At 38.4% G+C, this 17,538-nt stretch overlaps 3 protein-coding genes across 3 annotated transcripts; all 3 read left to right on the top strand.

Annotated features, from left to right (window-relative positions):
- Positions 1 to 2,546: 2,546 nt before the first annotated feature.
- LOC105226228 (putative inorganic phosphate cotransporter) lies at positions 2,547 to 5,806 on the top strand. The gene is made up of 4 exons (XM_011205055.3): positions 2,547 to 2,812; positions 3,928 to 4,070; positions 4,127 to 5,209; positions 5,279 to 5,806. The coding sequence occupies exons 1-4, from the start codon at positions 2,776 to 2,778 to the stop codon at positions 5,510 to 5,512; spliced, it is 1,497 nt and encodes a 498-aa protein (XP_011203357.2). The 5' UTR covers positions 2,547 to 2,775; the 3' UTR covers positions 5,513 to 5,806.
- A 3,283-nt stretch (positions 5,807 to 9,089) lies between these two features.
- LOC125775244 (putative inorganic phosphate cotransporter) lies at positions 9,090 to 11,565 on the top strand. Its single transcript, XM_011205093.4, has 4 exons — positions 9,090 to 9,383; positions 9,487 to 9,629; positions 9,686 to 10,768; positions 10,837 to 11,565. Exons 1-4 carry the CDS (start codon positions 9,347 to 9,349, stop codon positions 11,068 to 11,070), a joined length of 1,497 nt encoding a protein of 498 aa, XP_011203395.2. The 5' UTR covers positions 9,090 to 9,346; the 3' UTR covers positions 11,071 to 11,565.
- A 1,792-nt stretch (positions 11,566 to 13,357) lies between these two features.
- LOC105226227 (putative inorganic phosphate cotransporter) lies at positions 13,358 to 17,198 on the top strand. Its single transcript, XM_049452358.1, has 4 exons — positions 13,358 to 13,522; positions 15,559 to 15,701; positions 15,765 to 16,844; positions 16,907 to 17,198. Exons 1-4 carry the CDS (start codon positions 13,486 to 13,488, stop codon positions 17,102 to 17,104), a joined length of 1,458 nt encoding a protein of 485 aa, XP_049308315.1. The 5' UTR covers positions 13,358 to 13,485; the 3' UTR covers positions 17,105 to 17,198.
- The last annotated feature ends 340 nt before the right edge of the window (positions 17,199 to 17,538 follow it).

Genomic DNA, 17,538 nt, shown 5'->3' with positions numbered 1-17,538 from the left:
TCTATTTAGATTTTTTGTACAATATTTGCATATGAAGTATGAAGAAACCAAGTAAGGAAAAAGTCTAGTTAGGTTTACTGGCTGATCTTCGAGAAGGTGGATCTCATAGGTCCTCTGAGAAGTCAAAAATGTATTTGGGTAATTAGATCTCATTAGACGACAATAAGTCCATCTGCTCAAGAATTTTATTTCTATTTCCACCAGCTCGGCAGGATGTCTGAAATTTTGAAATCTCTCAAAGGAGCAAAGAGCTTAGTAAATTTCTTGCAATCTACTTTTGGGTTCCAATTAAGGAATAAGATCGGATAGAATTCCAAAACTAATGGTAGTTTATAATGACATTCGTGCATTTTTTCACAATTTCAACGTTCCTGAAGCGTCAGCTTCGCGACCAAAAATGAATTAAATCAATTTTTGCTACCCTGCTCTGATGTGAACCCTATTTCAGTGAGGAAGCTCGTCTTTCAAGCCAGAATCACCACTTTTAAACCAAGCAAAACCGCTTTCTGTTAGAACATTTCCACCACAGACTTTCATCAAAATAAGTTGAATTTCGGCTGCGAGTTTCTTTATATTAAAGCAGTGAAGAGAAACACCCTGCACAAAGTTCACAATTTGGGTCCGAGTAGGCGTTTTAGAAATGAAGTGAAAATCTGGCACACAAACATAACATTGTAAAGGTTGTTGTCATTACTGTAGTAATGAATATAAAACAGATGTGTGGATTATAATTTTATCTACTAAGATGATTTTTGGATTATGCCATAAAAAATTCAAAACAATCGTTCATCTTTACGCCTTAACAATGATGAGTATGATATCTTATAAGATGAAAACATCCGACTTCAACAACAACGTTTTTTGTAAAAAAATTCGAGATATCAAGTGCAGCTAGGTACTTCTCCACCTGATCTTTCCAACGGATCGGGTACTGCGTAGAATAATTTCAGAGCTGGAACGTTTGCATCCAATCGGAAGACATAACTTAACCAGTGTACCCGCTGTCTCTAATTCCCTGAACCATGTCAATGTCATTGTATAAAAGTTCGTCGTTCCGGTTGCCAATGCCCACAAAAAAAAATAAATATTTCGCAGAACTCGAAAACTCGTAACGTTGACTCATCAGATGTTGTCATCGTCCATGCCTCTGCACCATATAGCAGGACGCGAATAATGAGTGACCTATAGAGTTTGGTCTTTGTTCGTTGAGAGAGAAAGAAGCACCCATTGGCAAGAGTTATTCTGCGTTGGATTTAAATGCTGACATTGTTACTGCTGTTAATGCTGTTTCCAAGATAGATGAAATTATCTACAACTTCGAAGTTATAAGTTATATCAACAGTCACGTGAGAGCCAAATCGGCGACTGTTTGTTTGATGACAAGAGATATTTTGTCTTACTCTTGTTCACTCCCAGACCCATTTGCTTTGCTTCCTTATCCAGTCTGGAGCAAGCAGAACTAACGGCGCGGCTGTTGAATTCAATGATATCAATATCATCGGCATACGCCATCAGCTGTACACTCTTGTAGAAGATGTTATCTTCTCTATTTAGTTCTAGAGCTCGAATTATTTTCCCCAAGAGTAGATTGATGAAGTCGCACGAAAGGAAGTCGCCTTGTCTGAGACCTCGTTTAGTATCGAACAGCTCATAAAGGTCCTTCCCAATCATGACGGAGCTTTTGGTATTGCTCAACGTCAATTTACACAGCCGTAATAGTTTTTCGGGGATACCAAATTCAGACATCGCGGCATAAAGACAGCTCCTTTTCGTGCTGTCGAAAGCAGCTTTTAAATCGACGAATAGGTGGTGAGTGTCGATTCTCCTTTCATGGGTCTTTTCCAAGATTTGGCGCATGGTGAATATCTGGTCGGTTGTTGATTTACCAGGTCTGAAGCCACACTGATAAGATCCAATCAGTTTTTTGACGGTGGGCTTTAATCTTTCACACAATGCGCTCGATATAACCTTAGACCGTGAAGAGGCTTATCCCACGCTAGTAGGCACATTTCTTTGATGGACACCATATTTTCAACCATTAAAAACTGTCAATTCTCCAAATATTTCCCAAAATTACTTGGAAAATATTTTTAGTACCCACAACAACATAAATCATATTTTTCTTTTGAATAAACTGGCTAGCATCCAAATTATTTTTTCTAATTTATTTTAGCTACGGAAATACCAAGTTCCTTACTTTTATACTTTTATAAAAAAAATAATTTTATCTACGATTAAACTTTATTTTATCTAATACATATCACTTTTTATCAAATAGGTAAACATTATGTAAAAAATTGCCTGTTTGAAGAGAACAGTAGCATCCGTTCTCTAACGTACACCTATGTATATACTGGCCGCTGGTTTATAGTAATGTCTCTATATCTATCTCTACCTCACTCCTATCTATGCATTTGTATTTATCTAATTAAAACTTTTTTGCTTATGGGCTTATCTAAGGATTTAATGCGATTAACACACTTGCTATGCCTCCCCGATTCGGTGCTATGTCTATATAATGGACATAACTGATTTGGTTGTTATCATTTGATATTAGAAGTTCAAATTGAACGCTAAAATTAAGCGCTGGCGCATAAGCTTAACGAGTGTAGTGCCCTTAGGTAGAGCCATTTAACGCGCGAGTCACATTCGGTAGTGAACAGCCGAGTGCAAGGATTCATACATACATACATACATACATACATACAGTGTATCGTTCGATTTGTGATCGCCTTAGTGCTTAAGTGATTATTGAGTGGAGCAACAAGGACTAATATGGGTACCAGTAGGCGCTCCTCCAGCTTGGCAAAGTGTATGTTTTCTTAAACTAAGTCTGGTGAAAAGAAAGTTCATTATTTTTCCAATAAATGGTTTAATAATTTGTGTCTCGTGTTATATAAGTACATGTGTTATGCTATATAGCATTAGAAAGATAAAGTTGCTTATCAGAACACCTTTCTTGATTGCTTGCCATATTTGAAAGCTTTTCTTCGACAAAAGCGCAAATTAAGTGGCTGAAAATGTGAATTGTGTTTGTGGTTCAGATTATGTAACAGCCATCATACCTAATTTTGATTTCGTCTAGTCCGGTCCCGTAGTTTTGATGAAAAAAACGCCTCACACTATGAAAAACTAATTAGCGAAAATATCAATCAAATAATAGAAATCGTCGAATACAATAGCCACGTGAGCCTGTTTGGATTTGGATGGACGAACCTAAATATCCGAATCACAGCCAAATCGCAACAAAATCGATCCCTTGCTGAAGTGAATGGTAACTAGTGATGTGAAGTGGATTACTTACGACAACGTCAAGCGAAAATAGTCGGAGACGAATCGCGATTCGCCGGTGCAAATGTTGACTAAGCCAGAAGCAAAGGTCAGGAAGGATTTTTATATGTTTGGTGGAAGCAGCAGTCAATCATCTAGTATGAACTGCCCTCCAAACACCAAACTCTGAATTCAGATCTACAGTACCAGTAATTTGGCTTTCTGAAGTATGCTACCCCGCAGAAGTAGCCAATTTGGGCAATAGCAGAGGAATTGTATTCAAGTACATGGCAACGCCAGAACATACAAATCAATAGGGACTCACCAAAAGCTCCGAGAGCCATAAACTTATAAAATCACTTGAAGGTCTGGACTTGGCGTTCAGTGCTTACTACCTGTTCCTGTCTATGACGAATAATAAAAACCGCCTCAAGCGACTGTGTTAGTTTTTTGAGAATAGAAAGGCGGGTTTCTGTCTGTGACGTTCATTATACGATGACAGAACTTTGTTAATTAAAACCATTAATTTATTACAAAAGTAATGAATTCATTTATAAAAACTTACTACTAAGTCATTATAGAAAAGATAAATAAGTGATTTTGTGACAATATGCCAATAAAATATATGACCACGTGTCTTTTGTGATATACTTGCAGTGTTGCCCCCAACTTTTGGTAGACGACATTTACAATGCTTATTGATGTTTATCGGTTTCGCCGCTGCATTTTCGATGCGCGTTAATCTCTCCGTCGCAATTGTCGCGATGATGGACCGCAAATCAGCAAACCCAGATTTTCCAGTGAGTAGAAAAAGCGAATCTATTTATTTCACATTTTATACACTACATCCTTGCAGGAATACCACTGGTCGGAAGAGACTAAGTCGCGCATACTCAGCAGCTTCTTTTGGGGTTATATTTGCACGCAAATTCCCGGCGGCATGCTGGCGCGGCGTTTCGGCGGCAAAGTGATGTTGTTGAGTAGTTTATCTATAAGCAGCATAATGGCGCTGTTGACTCCACTCGGCGTCGCCTATGGCGACTGGAAGTTGCTTTGTTTTATGCGTTTCCTACAGGGTTTCGGCCAAGGTGTTACGGTGCCGTCCATGCACACTCTACTCGCCAAATGGGCACCGGTAACGGAACGTGGCTCGTTGGCTACCTATGCTTATTCAGGTGCACAATTCGGTACTGTTATAATGTTAGCTTCAAGCGGTGTACTCGCTTCTTCATCCATGGGTTGGCCCAGTTGTTTCTACATACCCGGCGGTTTGGGTCTTACCTGGACGGTTTTGTGGATAATTTGGGGTGCCAGTTCGCCCAGTGTATGCAAAAAGATTAGTGTAGCCGAACGTGCACTCATTGAGGGTTCACTGCAGCAGAACACTAAATCGCATGATGATGACAAACCCAATTTGCCCATACCCTGGAAACGCATATTCACATCCGTGCCATTCTTAGTGTTGATGGCGACACATTGTGCTTCAACTTGGTGTTTTTGGACGTTGCTTACACAAATACCAACCTATATGAAGAGCGTACTCGGTAAGGATATCAAAAGCAATGCGCTGCTCTCGGCACTACCCTACTTCACGATGTTGATTTTGGGTTTGGCGTGTGGACCGTTGAGTAATTTCTTGGAGAAGGGCAGCCATTTGAGCGCGACCACAAGTCGGAAGATTTTCAACTCCATTGGTCAATGGGTGCCGGTGCTCACCTTGATTTGGTTGGGCTACATAACACGTGAACAAGCGGACCTAGCGGTTTTCTTGTTAACCTTCACCGTGAGTATCAGCACCACTATGCATTTGGGCTGGCAGGTGAATCACATCGATTTGGCACCAAACTTCGCCGGCACGCTCGTTAGCCTGACCAACTGTGCGGCTAATGTTTGCAGCATTATTGCACCTCTAGTGGTGGGTTTTATCGTCACCGATACGGTAAGTCTCTGTTTTTACAACAAGTGCTATTCTTACCAATGAAATATGTTGCTTTTTGGACACTTTCAGAGTAACCCCAACCAATGGCGCATAATCTTTTTCATGGTGGGCGGCATCAACTTTTTCGGTAATCTCATGTTCGTTCTATTCGGCACTGCCAAAGTGCAGCCCTGGAATAATGAGCGCGAACCGAAAGTTACTGATAGTAGAGTCGACGCAGAGAAAGCGCAAGAAATGGAACCACTTAATGAGGAAACAGCTGATGTTCCAATAACTAAAGCAGAATCGCAAATGGTGGTTTGATTTTTAGTCAGTATTTTGTTAAAGTTGTTGACTTAGCTTACTTACTTACTTAAGAAAAACTTTTCCTTGTGATTATACTCCGTAGTTGTATTTTTAAATAGTTTTAGTACATTGTTATAAATTTAAGCATTAGTTAACAATATTTATGTGGTGTTAGGTATTTTGTATGTGGGCAGTAACTGCACCGTGACTTTTGATCCGTAGTGATCTTGTATATTTTAATTATCGATAACATACAAACCTGTAATATCGTAAGAATTAAATAACAGAAATATATGAGCTGATTGACCATTCTTTGTTCTGTAGAAAGATGTTAATATATTTGGCATAAAATTTTAATTTACAAGTACAGTTATTGGAAAAAACGAAATATGCATAGAACATAATAAGAGTTTGGATTATTATATTCAATTAGTTATCTTCAGTTTTCAGACACCGGGTAGACTGGATAGAAACGTTTAGAATGTTAGAAAAGGCCGTCAATGATAACTGTATGTCAAGAGCAGTTGTTTTTGATTGGTATAAATTATTCAAAAGGGTCTAGAACGCGTTGACGTCGAACCACGTCCATACATGTATATCAACTGATGATCAACACGTCAATAAAATAAAGGTATAGGTGCTTGAGAATTAACAGTCAAAGATTTTACTTTATCGTTGGAATATCGGAAGGATCTGTGAAAACCAATTTGAAAGCGCATTTGTAATATTAATACCCAACGATTACCCTTCTTGCCCAACCGACGCGAAGCGCGCAATCTGTAAACGAGCAGAATTAGTCGAGTAATAAAAGACAAGAGAGTTTTAAGCGTGGTGATCTTAAGCTGCTCAACTCCAGAAATAAAAATTTCAACAGCCAAAATTAAGAATTAAATTTATTTTTATTATTTACTAGTAAAAACCTCGAGGTTACCGTCTGTGAAACAGTACTTTCTGACCATGAGTCTGCGATCTATGCTTACGACCCGGAAACAGACGATCAATCTGCTTAATATTATGGCAAAAGTGAGCCGAAAACGAAAAAACCACGTCAAATCATGTCAAAAAACGAGGTTATGTTGACAGTTTTCTTCGTTTATCGAGGTGTGGTGCACTCCGAACTCCTTACGTGCGGCCAAACCGACAACTATTGGCTTTTGCACGAGAATAATGCACCGTCGCATACTGCATGGTTCTTCGTAAGTTTTTCGCCTAATTTTCAAACAATATCGTACCGTAACGACCGTATTCGCCTAATTTAGCTGCATTCGACGTGTGGCTATTTAGCAAACTAAAATGACCACTCCGGGGAAGCCATTTTGAGTCAATTAAAGACATTAAAGACGAATTCCTATGTGCATTGAAGTCTGTTCCGAAAATTTACTTTAACAACTGTTTCGAGGATTGGGAAAACGTTGGTACATGTGTATTGGGTCCAAGAGGGATTTCTTTGTGGAGGCATTTAAAAGGATATCGCACAGACAGATTTTCACCAGAAGACCAACGTCGTCAGCGTAAAGCTCGAGCTCTTTTTGCAGATCATTTACAATCAGCCAGAGCCGTGGAAAAAGTATCCCACCCTAGAAAATACTTCTGTTAACTTTTCAAGATGCCTTTACACTACCACTGTCCGCAGCAACCATTCAGTCGAAAACAAGAAATATATCAGGTGCTTGAGGCTCGGAACCCCAACGGCCACCGGTTGTTGGAGGCCCCCTTGATGTCGAGAAAGGTACCTACACTAAATTCCTTGTGTATAACGACACGAGCCACTATGACACTATGTTACAGCGTGCAGAGCAGTGTTAATCGACCTGCCTTTAATGTGGGCATTCTGAGCTCTTAACAGTTTACCCTTTGATGTTGCTGTTCTATTCCTAAATACAAGTTTGCAAAAGTTCATGAGCCTCTCCAAAATTTTCAACAGAAATGAGGAGAAGGTAATACGAGGGCTGCTATATATATTTCTGGCCTAATAATGAAAATAGGAATATTTATCAACGAAAATGGTTTTATTGTTTTTCAAAATATTCTCCATCAAGATTTATACACTTTTGCATGCGCTCAAACCAATTTTCGAAGCACTTTTTCCACTCCGATTGAGACACCTGCAAAACATGGTTTTTGAATGCTTCAACAGCATCTTCTGACGGCGAAAATCGTTGACCATGCATTATTTTCTTGATGTGTGGGAATAAAAAGAAGTCATTGGGTGCCAAGTCAGGGCTGTACGGCGGATGACCCATCAATTCGACGTTTTGGCCGGTCAAAAAGGCGCTGGTTTGAGCCGATGTGTGAGAGCTCGCATTGTCATGGTGCACAATGATTCGTCTTCTCTTGTTCGTTTTTCGAATTTCTCCGAAGACTTCAGGCAAACAAATGGTGGTGTACCACTCAGAATTGACCGTCCTACGTTGCTCAAGCGAAACAGTCGCCACATGACCAGTTTTGCCGAAGAAACAGGCGACCATTTGCTTCGAAGTGCTTCTTCCACGAACAACTTTCGTTGGATTTGGCTCGTCTTGGAAGACCCACACGGTCGATTGCTGTTTTGTTTCGGGCTCATACGCATAGATCCATGATTCGTCACCTGTGACGATCTTATAAACGTCTGTTGAAGCACCGCGATCGTATTTTTTCAGCATTTCTTTACACCAATCCACACGAGCCTTTTTTTGAGCGATTGTCAAATTGTGCGGGATCCAACGAGAACAAACCTTTTATACGGCCAGGTGTTCATGCAATATCGAATGTATGCTGGTGGGAGAAATGCATAGGCATGCCTCTATCTGAAGGTATGTTACATGACGGTCTTGCATTATCAGTTCATGTACGGCATCGATGTTTTCTGGCACAACGGCTGTTTTTGGACGACCTTCACGGAATTCGTCTTTGAGCGAGCGTCGGCCACGATTGAATTCGTTGTACCAGTTTTTCACAGTGCTATAGGATGGTGCTTCATAGCCATACAAAGATTTTAGTTCATCGATGCACTCTTATCGTGATAATCCACGTCGAAAGTTGTGAAAAATGATCGCACGAAAATGTTCACGAGTTAATTCCATTTTTTTGCCGAGATGAATTTTTAATTAAAACAATTCACGATTAAATGACAAAACGTTCTGAGTGATGTTATGCTAAAAAATGTCAAACTTTCCAATTCCAGAAATATATATAGCAGCCTACGTATAATTGAAATACTAAGACACGACGTTTGAGCTCTGTCCATCTTGCGGTATAAACGCCGCTCTAACCGGTCTGACTTGTTTCCAATTTATTTTAGCTAATCAATTGCATAATCTTAAAATTCTCAGCTTTTATCAAAACGATAAGCAATATACATATATCAATTTGCATTTTTAGCTAGCTCACCAGCATCGTGTCCCTGACTTTCGTTTATGTACTGACCATGGAACATACCAGTAATGTGGAGGTATGCGTATTCGCTACCTATATCGAACTCTTACCGCACATATATGGCTATTTATGTTTTTATTTTTATCTAATTAAAAAATGTGGTGGTTTCTTTGTCGTAAACGAGAATGTATTTGCATAATATATACACTTGAATTCCGTCCCAATCTATCTATGGACTTAATGCGATTAAATAAGTTATGCCCTCCGAATTCGGAGATATGTGTATATAACGGGCATAACTGATTTGGCTTTTGCCAATTGCTGTTAGAATTTCAATTCCAACGGTAGCGCTAAGCGCCAACGCCAGCAGCACAGAAGCTTTAGGAGAGTAGTGCCGTTAAGAAGTGTCATTACCGGCGCGAGCCCCATTCGGTAGTGAAAATACGAGTGAAACCTTTCGTACGCACAGCGTACCATTCGTAGAGGACAAGGATCAATATGGGCACAAGTAGGCGGTCTTCCAGCGTTGCTAAATGTAAGTTTGTGTATACTTAAGAAGGATAAAAAAATTGTGGTTAAGTGAGATTATGGCAATATTATATATAATTATGTGGTTTCTTATATATATGTACTTGTAGTATTGCCGCCCACATTTGGTAGACGACATATGCAATGCCTATTGATATTTGTCGGTTTCGCCGCTGCATTTTCGATGCGCGTTAATCTCTCCGTCGCAATTGTCGCGATGATGGACCGCAAAGCAGCAAATCCAGATTTTCCAGTGAGTAAAAAAAGCGAATCTATTTATTTCACATTTTATAAACCACATTCTTGCAGGAATATCACTGGTCGGAAGAGACGAAGTCGCATATACTTAGCAGCTTCTTTTGGGGTTATATTTGCACGCAAATTCCCGGCGGCTTATTGGCACATCGCTTCGGCGGCAAAGTGATGTTGTTGAGTAGTATCTCCATAAGCAGCATAATGGCGCTGTTGACTCCACTCGGTGTCGCCTATGGTGACTGGAAGTTGCTTTGTTTCATACGTTTCCTACAGGGGTTCGGTCAGGGCGTAACAATACCGTCCATGCATACTTTACTCGCCAAATGGGCACCGGTAACGGAACGCGGCTCTCTCACCACCTATGTTTATTCAGGTTCACAATTCGGTACTGTTATAATGTTAGCTTCAAGCGGTTTGCTTGCTTCCTCATCCATAGGCTGGCCTAGTTGTTTCTACTTTCCAGGCGGTTTGGGTCTTATGTGGACAATATTGTGGATAACTTTGGGTGCTAGTTCACCCAGTGAATGCAAAAAGATTAGCGCTGCCGAACGCGCACTCATTGAAGATTCCCTACAGCAGCATGTTAAGCCGCAAGATGATGGCAAACCCAATTTGCCCATACCTTGGAAACGCATATTCACATCCGTGCCATTCTTAGTGTTAATGGCAACACATTGCGCATTTTCTTGGTGCTTTTGGACGTTGATCACACAAATACCAACCTATATGAAGAGCGTACTCGGTAAGGATATCAAAAGCAATGCGCTGCTCTCGTCACTACCCTACTTCGCTATGTTGATTTTGGGTTTGGCATGTGGACCGTTGAGTAATTTCTTGGAGAAGGGCAGCCATTTGAGCGCAACCACAAGTCGGAAGATTTTCAACTCCATTGGTCAATGGGTGCCGGTGCTCACCTTGATTTGGTTGGGTTACATAACACGTGAACAAGCGGACCTAGCGGTTTTCTTGTTAACCTTCACCGTGAGTATCAGCACCACTATGAATTTGGGCTGGCAGGTGAATCACATCGATTTGGCACCAAACTTCGCTGGCACGCTCGCTAGCCTGACCAACTGTGCGGCGAATGTTTGCAATATTATGGCACCTCTAGTGGTCGGCTTTATCGTCACCGATACGGTAAGTCTCTCGTTTTCAGGCAAATCTTATAATTTTACTAAAAAGTTTAATTTTTTTTCCACATTCAGAGTAACCCCAACCAGTGGCGCATAATCTTTTTCATTGCGGGTGGCATCAACTTTCTCGGTAATCTGATGTTCGTTCTATTCGGCACCGCCAAAGTGCAGCCCTGGAATAATGAACGCGAACAAAAAATGAATGATAGTAAAGTCGATGCAGAGAAGGCGCAAGAAATGGAACCTCTTAATGAGGAAACAGCTGATGTTCCAATAACTAAAGCAGAATCGCAAATGTCGCTTTAAATTTTGGACAGTAGTTTTTTTTTTGTTAAATTAGTGGAATTCAACATTAGCTTGTGTACAATATTGTTAAGTCAAACTTTTCCTTGAGATTACGCTTCATAGTTGCTAAGTTCTGTAGATTCTCAAAGATCAAGACTTTAATTTACAGAATGTATACATACATAGATTTGGAAGTTATATTAAGGTAGCCTATAGCCAGTGAGAAAAACGTGAGTAAAAGCCTGTTCAAAAGCTGTCAATGATAATATAATATATAATATACAATATAACATAATATATAATATATAATATAAGTATATAATATATTATATCATATATGCGTTAGTGAAACTATTATTAATATGCTCAGAGATATAGGTATTCTTGCTGTATTTATTAAAAAAATTATATACTCGTATATAAATAAATATGTAAAAATTTGCAAATATTTCAGAAAATTTGTATTTACACTCGTTAGACATACGTACATTTAGTTACATTTACGGGCGCTTTTTTTCACAATGTATCTAAGAAAAAATTACTAAAACGTTGCGCTCTGTAACCGACAGTATTGACTTTCGTAAGCTCATCAAAAACACAAAATTTAATTCTCTATTTCAAGACTTTAAAGTCAAGGTTTCTATATATATGTATATACATATTTGGTTTATTCGTGTTCTTTTATTTAACATTAAACAGTCTATTAGTCACAATTCTCACTGTATTTTCTGCAGTGCAGTTTTGTCCCCAATAGTTATTTTTACGTTGCTGAACAAAACACGGCGGAGCGCTGCACGTCTGGTCGCTTAGGAGGTCGAGGTAAAAAGGAACGAGTCATCTTTGCGTGGTTGTAGTGTTTGCTTTCTTCGATTTCGTAATGGCCGACTCGTTGAACTGTCATTTTGCTTATTGGCTGGTGAGCGAGACTCGTTGTTTGACAGGGATGGCAAATGAGTGCTGTCGGCCGCCACACATATATATGTATATAGTATAACATGACAAAGATTTAAACCATAATTCGGCTTTGAGCAATGAAAATTAGGATTGAACATTGTTCTGTAAGCCATAGTCTTGGGAAAGCAAAAGATATAGCAGTACTTATTTATGGCTAATCTTCCGATCGAGAAACAAAATCAGGAACTAACTTAACCTAACCTAACTTTTTAGCGCGTTACAGCAATCTGAAAAAAGAATAAATGAAATAATAGTTCCATCATATTTCACATTTGGAATTCCAAAACTTTATGACTCATCTTTTTAACCAAATTTCAATTAATTTTTGCGCACAAATGTAGGCAACGTTTCATTGAGAAATTCTAAAATATATATAACGGTGACAGTACAGCATCTATTTAGTATTTGTTGTTGTTCTGCTGATAGGATACTGTAAAAATAACTGTTTATAAAATTGTAGTCCCAGCAATTTTCACGTTAGGAGACTCAAAATTGCATGACTTATCATTACGATTATTTTTAATAAAATTTCTGTTAATTCTTGCGCACAAATGGAGGCAACATTTTATTCAAAAGTTCTAGAAGGCGTGTATGAGTGAAAATACAGTATATATTTAGGATATATTCAAAAAAAAACTTCAAAATTAGACATACTTTACTGAAGATTTGCACCAAATTTAAATGAAATAAAATATGCTCTTCGTTATGAGTAATTAAGATATAGTTGATTAGCAAAAAACTAAAGTAAAGTCACTTTTGAATAGATTAAAACAACTCTGCTGCATTCAGTAAATACATGGAACGCATAACAATCTGGCAACACTATTTGCTTTGCAAATTCAACGTTTCAAAGTCAAAATGAAAAAAACCCACTTTGTCTTTGACGTATTTTACGAATTTGAGATTTCACAATTAAGAATTGGATTGCTTTTGCTAGAATAAAATATATGTTAAAAATAAAGATGAGCGTATTTAGTCTACTGTTCTAGCATTTTTATGGCACCACCAAAGAAAAAACTTTCCACACACGGATTGCGTCAAAACTGAGTTGATATATCAGTCAGTATTTGCTAAAGACTTATACACAGCGAAGCCAATAAAACTGCACAGAAGCGAAAATACGTTACGGAAATACATATATTTTCGGTGAAACCCGACACACGCCTCGCAGACACAAATAATACAGATACAATTTTATTTACTTATATACTGTGTTTCCTCTATAGTTAAGAGACTGTATTTATCTGATTAAATAATCTTTTTATGCGATTTTTTTATTCACGCGTGATAAGCGCTCGACTAATTAGCTGGATAATGAGTCTTTTTAAGGGGGAAAAATCTGCAAAATTATTATCACTTCTCATAAAATTTCAATTCAGTAGCTTAACAGCCGCAGCGCTGTTCAGTAGTGTTAATATTGTTCAACTTCCTGCAATTGTTCAGCGTGTTATTTGTAAATAAGCTAATCGCAGTTTACTTAAAATGGTGTTGAATGGCGAAACTACAGGCGTGCCCAAATGTAAGTATACAGGCGATTGCGCTCTGAAGCAAATATTTTTGTATGGAAGCGCTTGTAGAGAAAATAACAAATGTTGCTCATACGCCATGGCACGCGACTAAATATGGTGTTTAATGAATAAAGAAGCAGTAGTTGCCAGATAAGAGCAGGTGATTGACATTGATAGTAGAATTGTGATAATAGTTGATATTTAAGAGACAAAAAAAAGTAGTTCATAGATAAGAAAGTGTTGGAGTACTCAACGTGTCAAGCCTTAAAATCACTTAAATACTGTTACGTAATTATCGCGATAATATCGATAGATCTTTACCTTTTTAATCTGAATGTATTTTAAATAAACACCTACTAGCGATTTTTTGATCATTTTAGAAGGAAAAGGCAGTTAAATCTTAAAAAAAAAATTAAAATAAAAAAAAAAAAATTTTATTAAAAAAAAATTTTTATTAAAAAAAATGTAGTTAAAAATTTCAATCATTATCAGCCTGTAGAGTGACCGTGAAGTATCGTTTTCATGCAATCTATGAAATTCTTGCCAAAGACCGACTGCTTACGAGGAATTAATTTACGTAACATACCCGTATTTTTTACCGACTTTCACGTGGTTGTTACCGACTGGTACCTCTTCATTCTTGAGGTACCATTTGCTCATATTTTCAGTAGTAAAAATGTGGTTGGGTTTTGTGAGGTCCGGAACTTGCTTTGCAAAGCATATATGTATCTTTCTTCAATCTTATACTGGAAGATCGATTTGTTAATAAGTTAGGTTCATTCAAGAAATTATTTTCGATTATAAGGTCCCTGTTTTGGGTTTAACTTTGTCAACTAAGACGGAGACTGACTTTACAGCTTTGAGAGATCTTGTATTAATGTTTGCAGTCCCATCCATCGATTCATAATATAATATTTTTAAAAATCGGTAAAAACCAAAGATATGAAATGATGGAGGAATTTCACATTTTGATAAACGTTTTGTGGATGGCGTGAAAATTTCACTAGATAATGAAGTTTCTTCTGAGGTATGGAAAGTTAGAAAGAGTTAGTTCTAATAACAGTTATGAAATATAGAAAATTATAACCTTCAAATAATCTCTGAAAGCTTAAAACTTTTGGCAAGCTTTGAAGAGCTTTTGTGATAAAAAAATCAACAGAGAAATCCAGATAAAAACTAATCTTAATAAAGTTTACAAAAATAGAATAAAAATCGTCAAATATTCACTGAAAGCTTAAAGCTTTTAATAAGCTTTTAAGAGCTTTTTGGATGAAAAAATCAAAAGACAAAGCCAGAGAAAAACCAATCTGTAGACTTTTTACAATGACAGAATAAAAATCGTCATATGTTCACTGAAAGCTTAAGCTTTGAAGAGCTTTTGTGATAAAAAAAATCAACAGAGAAAGCCTGATAAAAACTAATCTTAAGAATTTTTACAAAAATAGAATAAAAATCGTTAAAAATCACTGAAAGCTTAAAGCTTATGGCAAGCTTTGAAGAGCTTTTGGGATGAAAAAATTAACAGAGAAAGCCAGTTAAAAACTTATCTTAAGACTTTAACAATGACAGAATAAAAATCGCCATATGTTCACTGAAAGCGTAAAGCTTTTGGCAAGCTTTGAAGAGCTTTTGTGATAAAAAAATCAACAGAGAAAGTCAGATAAAAACCAGTCTTAAGAATTTTTACAATGATAGAATAAAAATCGTAAAATATTCACTGAAAGCTTAAAGCTTTTGGTAAGCTTTGAAGAACTTTTTGGATGAAAACATCAAAAGAGAAAGCCAGATAAAAACCAACTTTAGACTTTTTACAATGACATAATAAATAACATCAAATACTCACCGAAAGTTTGAAGCTTTTGGCAAGCTTTGAAGAACTTTTATGATGACAAAATCAACAGAGACATGTTTTCATACGAAAGTCATATACATACAATATTAACCAAACCAATGACATAATAGATACATTTGACCTCTTCAACAGTTTTTAGTTTTTAATCTGTAAAGAACTTTTTCTATATCGTTTTTTTTTTTTTATTATCAATAGTAATCGCACCGACATTTGGGATACGCCATTTGCAATGTTTCATGATGTGCATCGGCTTCTCGGCCGCTTTTGCGATGCGCGTCAATCTCTCTGTAGCCGTTGTGGCAATGATGGACAACAAAGGCGCCAATCCAGACTTTCCCGTAAGCATGATTAAGCCAGTTTTATTGTGTGATTTTTTCTAAGTTCCCAATTATTTATTCTAGGAATATCACTGGTCTGAGAAGACCAAATCGCGTATACTCAGCAGCTTCTTTATGGGCTACATGATTACACAGGTGCCAGGTGGCATGCTGTCGCGGCGCTTAGGCGGTAAAATAATGTTGCTGCTGAGTTTCTTCATAAGCAGCGTGCTAGCATTGCTCACACCATGGGGTATAAGTTTGGGCGGCTGGAAACTTTTGTGCGCTATACGCTTTCTACAAGGTTTGGGACAAGGCACTACGATGCCCGCTATACACACACTCGTCGCTAAGTGGTCGCCAGTGGAGGAGCGTAGTTCGCTCTCAGGTTACTGCTATTTGGGCGCACAATTGGGTACGGTCGCTATATTGGCCTCAAGTGGTGTGCTGGCTTCCTCCAGTCTCGGTTGGCCAAGTCTTTTTTATATACCCGGCGCTGTGGGTCTCGTATGGTCTGCCTCGTGGATTATTTGGGGTGCCAACTCACCGGATGAATGTCGCCTCGTGGGAGCAGCTGAACGTGCGCTCATTGCAGAATCACTGAATATGAAGGCGAAACAAGATGAGGGTAAACGCCCGCTACCTGTGCCTTGGCGCAAAATCTGTACATCGCTACCTTTCTTGGTCACATTACTGTCGCATTGCGCTAATTCGTGGGTATTTTGGACGCTGCTCACACAAATTCCGTCGTATTTGAAGAGCGTGCTCGGTATGGATATCAAAAGTAATGCACTGCTCTCGGCTCTACCTTATTTGACAATGTTACTTTTGGGTCTGGCCTTCTGTCCACTGGCCAATTACCTGGAGAAGAGCAATCGCATCAGTGCCACAACTAGTCGTAAGCTCTTCAACTCTATTGGTCTATGGGTGCCAGTCATAACGCTGATTTGGTTGGGTTACATGACACGCGAGCAGACCGATTTGGCCGTCATTTTGCTGACTTTCACAGTGGGCATCAGTGCGGCAACACACTTGGGCTTCCAAGTCAATCATATTGATTTGACGCCAAACTTTGCTGGCACCCTCGTGGGCATGACAAATTCGGCATCACAAGTGGCAAGCAGCATAGCGCCACTGGTGGTGGGCTACGTCGTCACAGATACGGTTAGTTGTTTACATTTTCCTTTTCCTTCTTTTTTTTAATTAATTTTCTTTTTATTTTGCAGAAAAATCCGGAACAGTGGCGCGTTATATTTTTCATAGCCGCCTTCATCAGCTTTTTCGGCAATCTGCTCTTCGTCTTCTTTGGCACTGCCAAAGTGCAATCATGGAATGATGAGCAACCGGGAAAGGTCTATGAATTGAAGCCACTTAATCAAGTAGTCATTGAAGACTCCAATGTGAAAGAAGAAATTACTAAATAAGCTTTTGTCTGTGAATTTATTTAAATTAAATTTATAACACGACATATTGTCAATATTTGATTTATGAAACAAGTAAGAAAAATTGCATTGTCAAATCCCAAACTAAATTTTTAACTTTTAGTGTTTACGGGTTAGGTTAATAAAGAGTAGCAAAGTAACCATCGAGAATGTGGGTTGTGAACCCAACTTCGTAACCAATACTCGTAGGGAGATCCTTGACATAACTCTATGCAATGAACACATGGCCGGTCTCACCCCGTAGTGACTAGTGTTGCAAGAACCCTGAATGTAAGATCACACGATCATACGATTTACACTGAAGATGAAGGTCAGAGACAGATCGCTAATTCGTATTCCTAGAAATACGAACTAGGATATGTTTAGGGAAACTCAAGTGTTAAATGTAAGTACTGTGAGACAGGTAGACAGTGTGA

The sequence above is a fragment of the Bactrocera dorsalis genome, chromosome 3 (assembly GCF_023373825.1).
Source record: "Bactrocera dorsalis isolate Fly_Bdor chromosome 3, ASM2337382v1, whole genome shotgun sequence".
Taxonomy (NCBI): domain Eukaryota; kingdom Metazoa; phylum Arthropoda; class Insecta; order Diptera; family Tephritidae; genus Bactrocera; species Bactrocera dorsalis.
This window is presented reverse-complemented; position numbering and strand designations above follow the sequence as displayed.

Excerpts from the sequence above, each read along its gene's own strand:
- LOC105226228 (XM_011205055.3), top strand. The coding sequence starts at position 2,776 with ATGGGTACCAGTAGGCGCTCCTCCAGCTTGGCAAAGT. Across the intron at positions 2,813-3,927 it reads CTCCTCCAGCTTGGCAAAGT|TGTTGCCCCCAACTTTTGGT; the intron begins GTATGTTTTCTT and ends ATATACTTGCAG. Across the intron at positions 5,210-5,278 it reads GTTTTATCGTCACCGATACG|AGTAACCCCAACCAATGGCG; the intron begins GTAAGTCTCTGT and ends GGACACTTTCAG.
- LOC125775244 (XM_011205093.4), top strand. The coding sequence starts at position 9,347 with ATGGGCACAAGTAGGCGGTCTTCCAGCGTTGCTAAAT. Across the intron at positions 9,630-9,685 it reads CAGCAAATCCAGATTTTCCA|GAATATCACTGGTCGGAAGA; the intron begins GTGAGTAAAAAA and ends ACATTCTTGCAG. Across the intron at positions 10,769-10,836 it reads GCTTTATCGTCACCGATACG|AGTAACCCCAACCAGTGGCG; the intron begins GTAAGTCTCTCG and ends TTCCACATTCAG.
- LOC105226227 (XM_049452358.1), top strand. The coding sequence starts at position 13,486 with ATGGTGTTGAATGGCGAAACTACAGGCGTGCCCAAAT. Across the intron at positions 15,702-15,764 it reads GCGCCAATCCAGACTTTCCC|GAATATCACTGGTCTGAGAA; the intron begins GTAAGCATGATT and ends TATTTATTCTAG. Across the intron at positions 16,845-16,906 it reads GCTACGTCGTCACAGATACG|AAAAATCCGGAACAGTGGCG; the intron begins GTTAGTTGTTTA and ends TTTATTTTGCAG.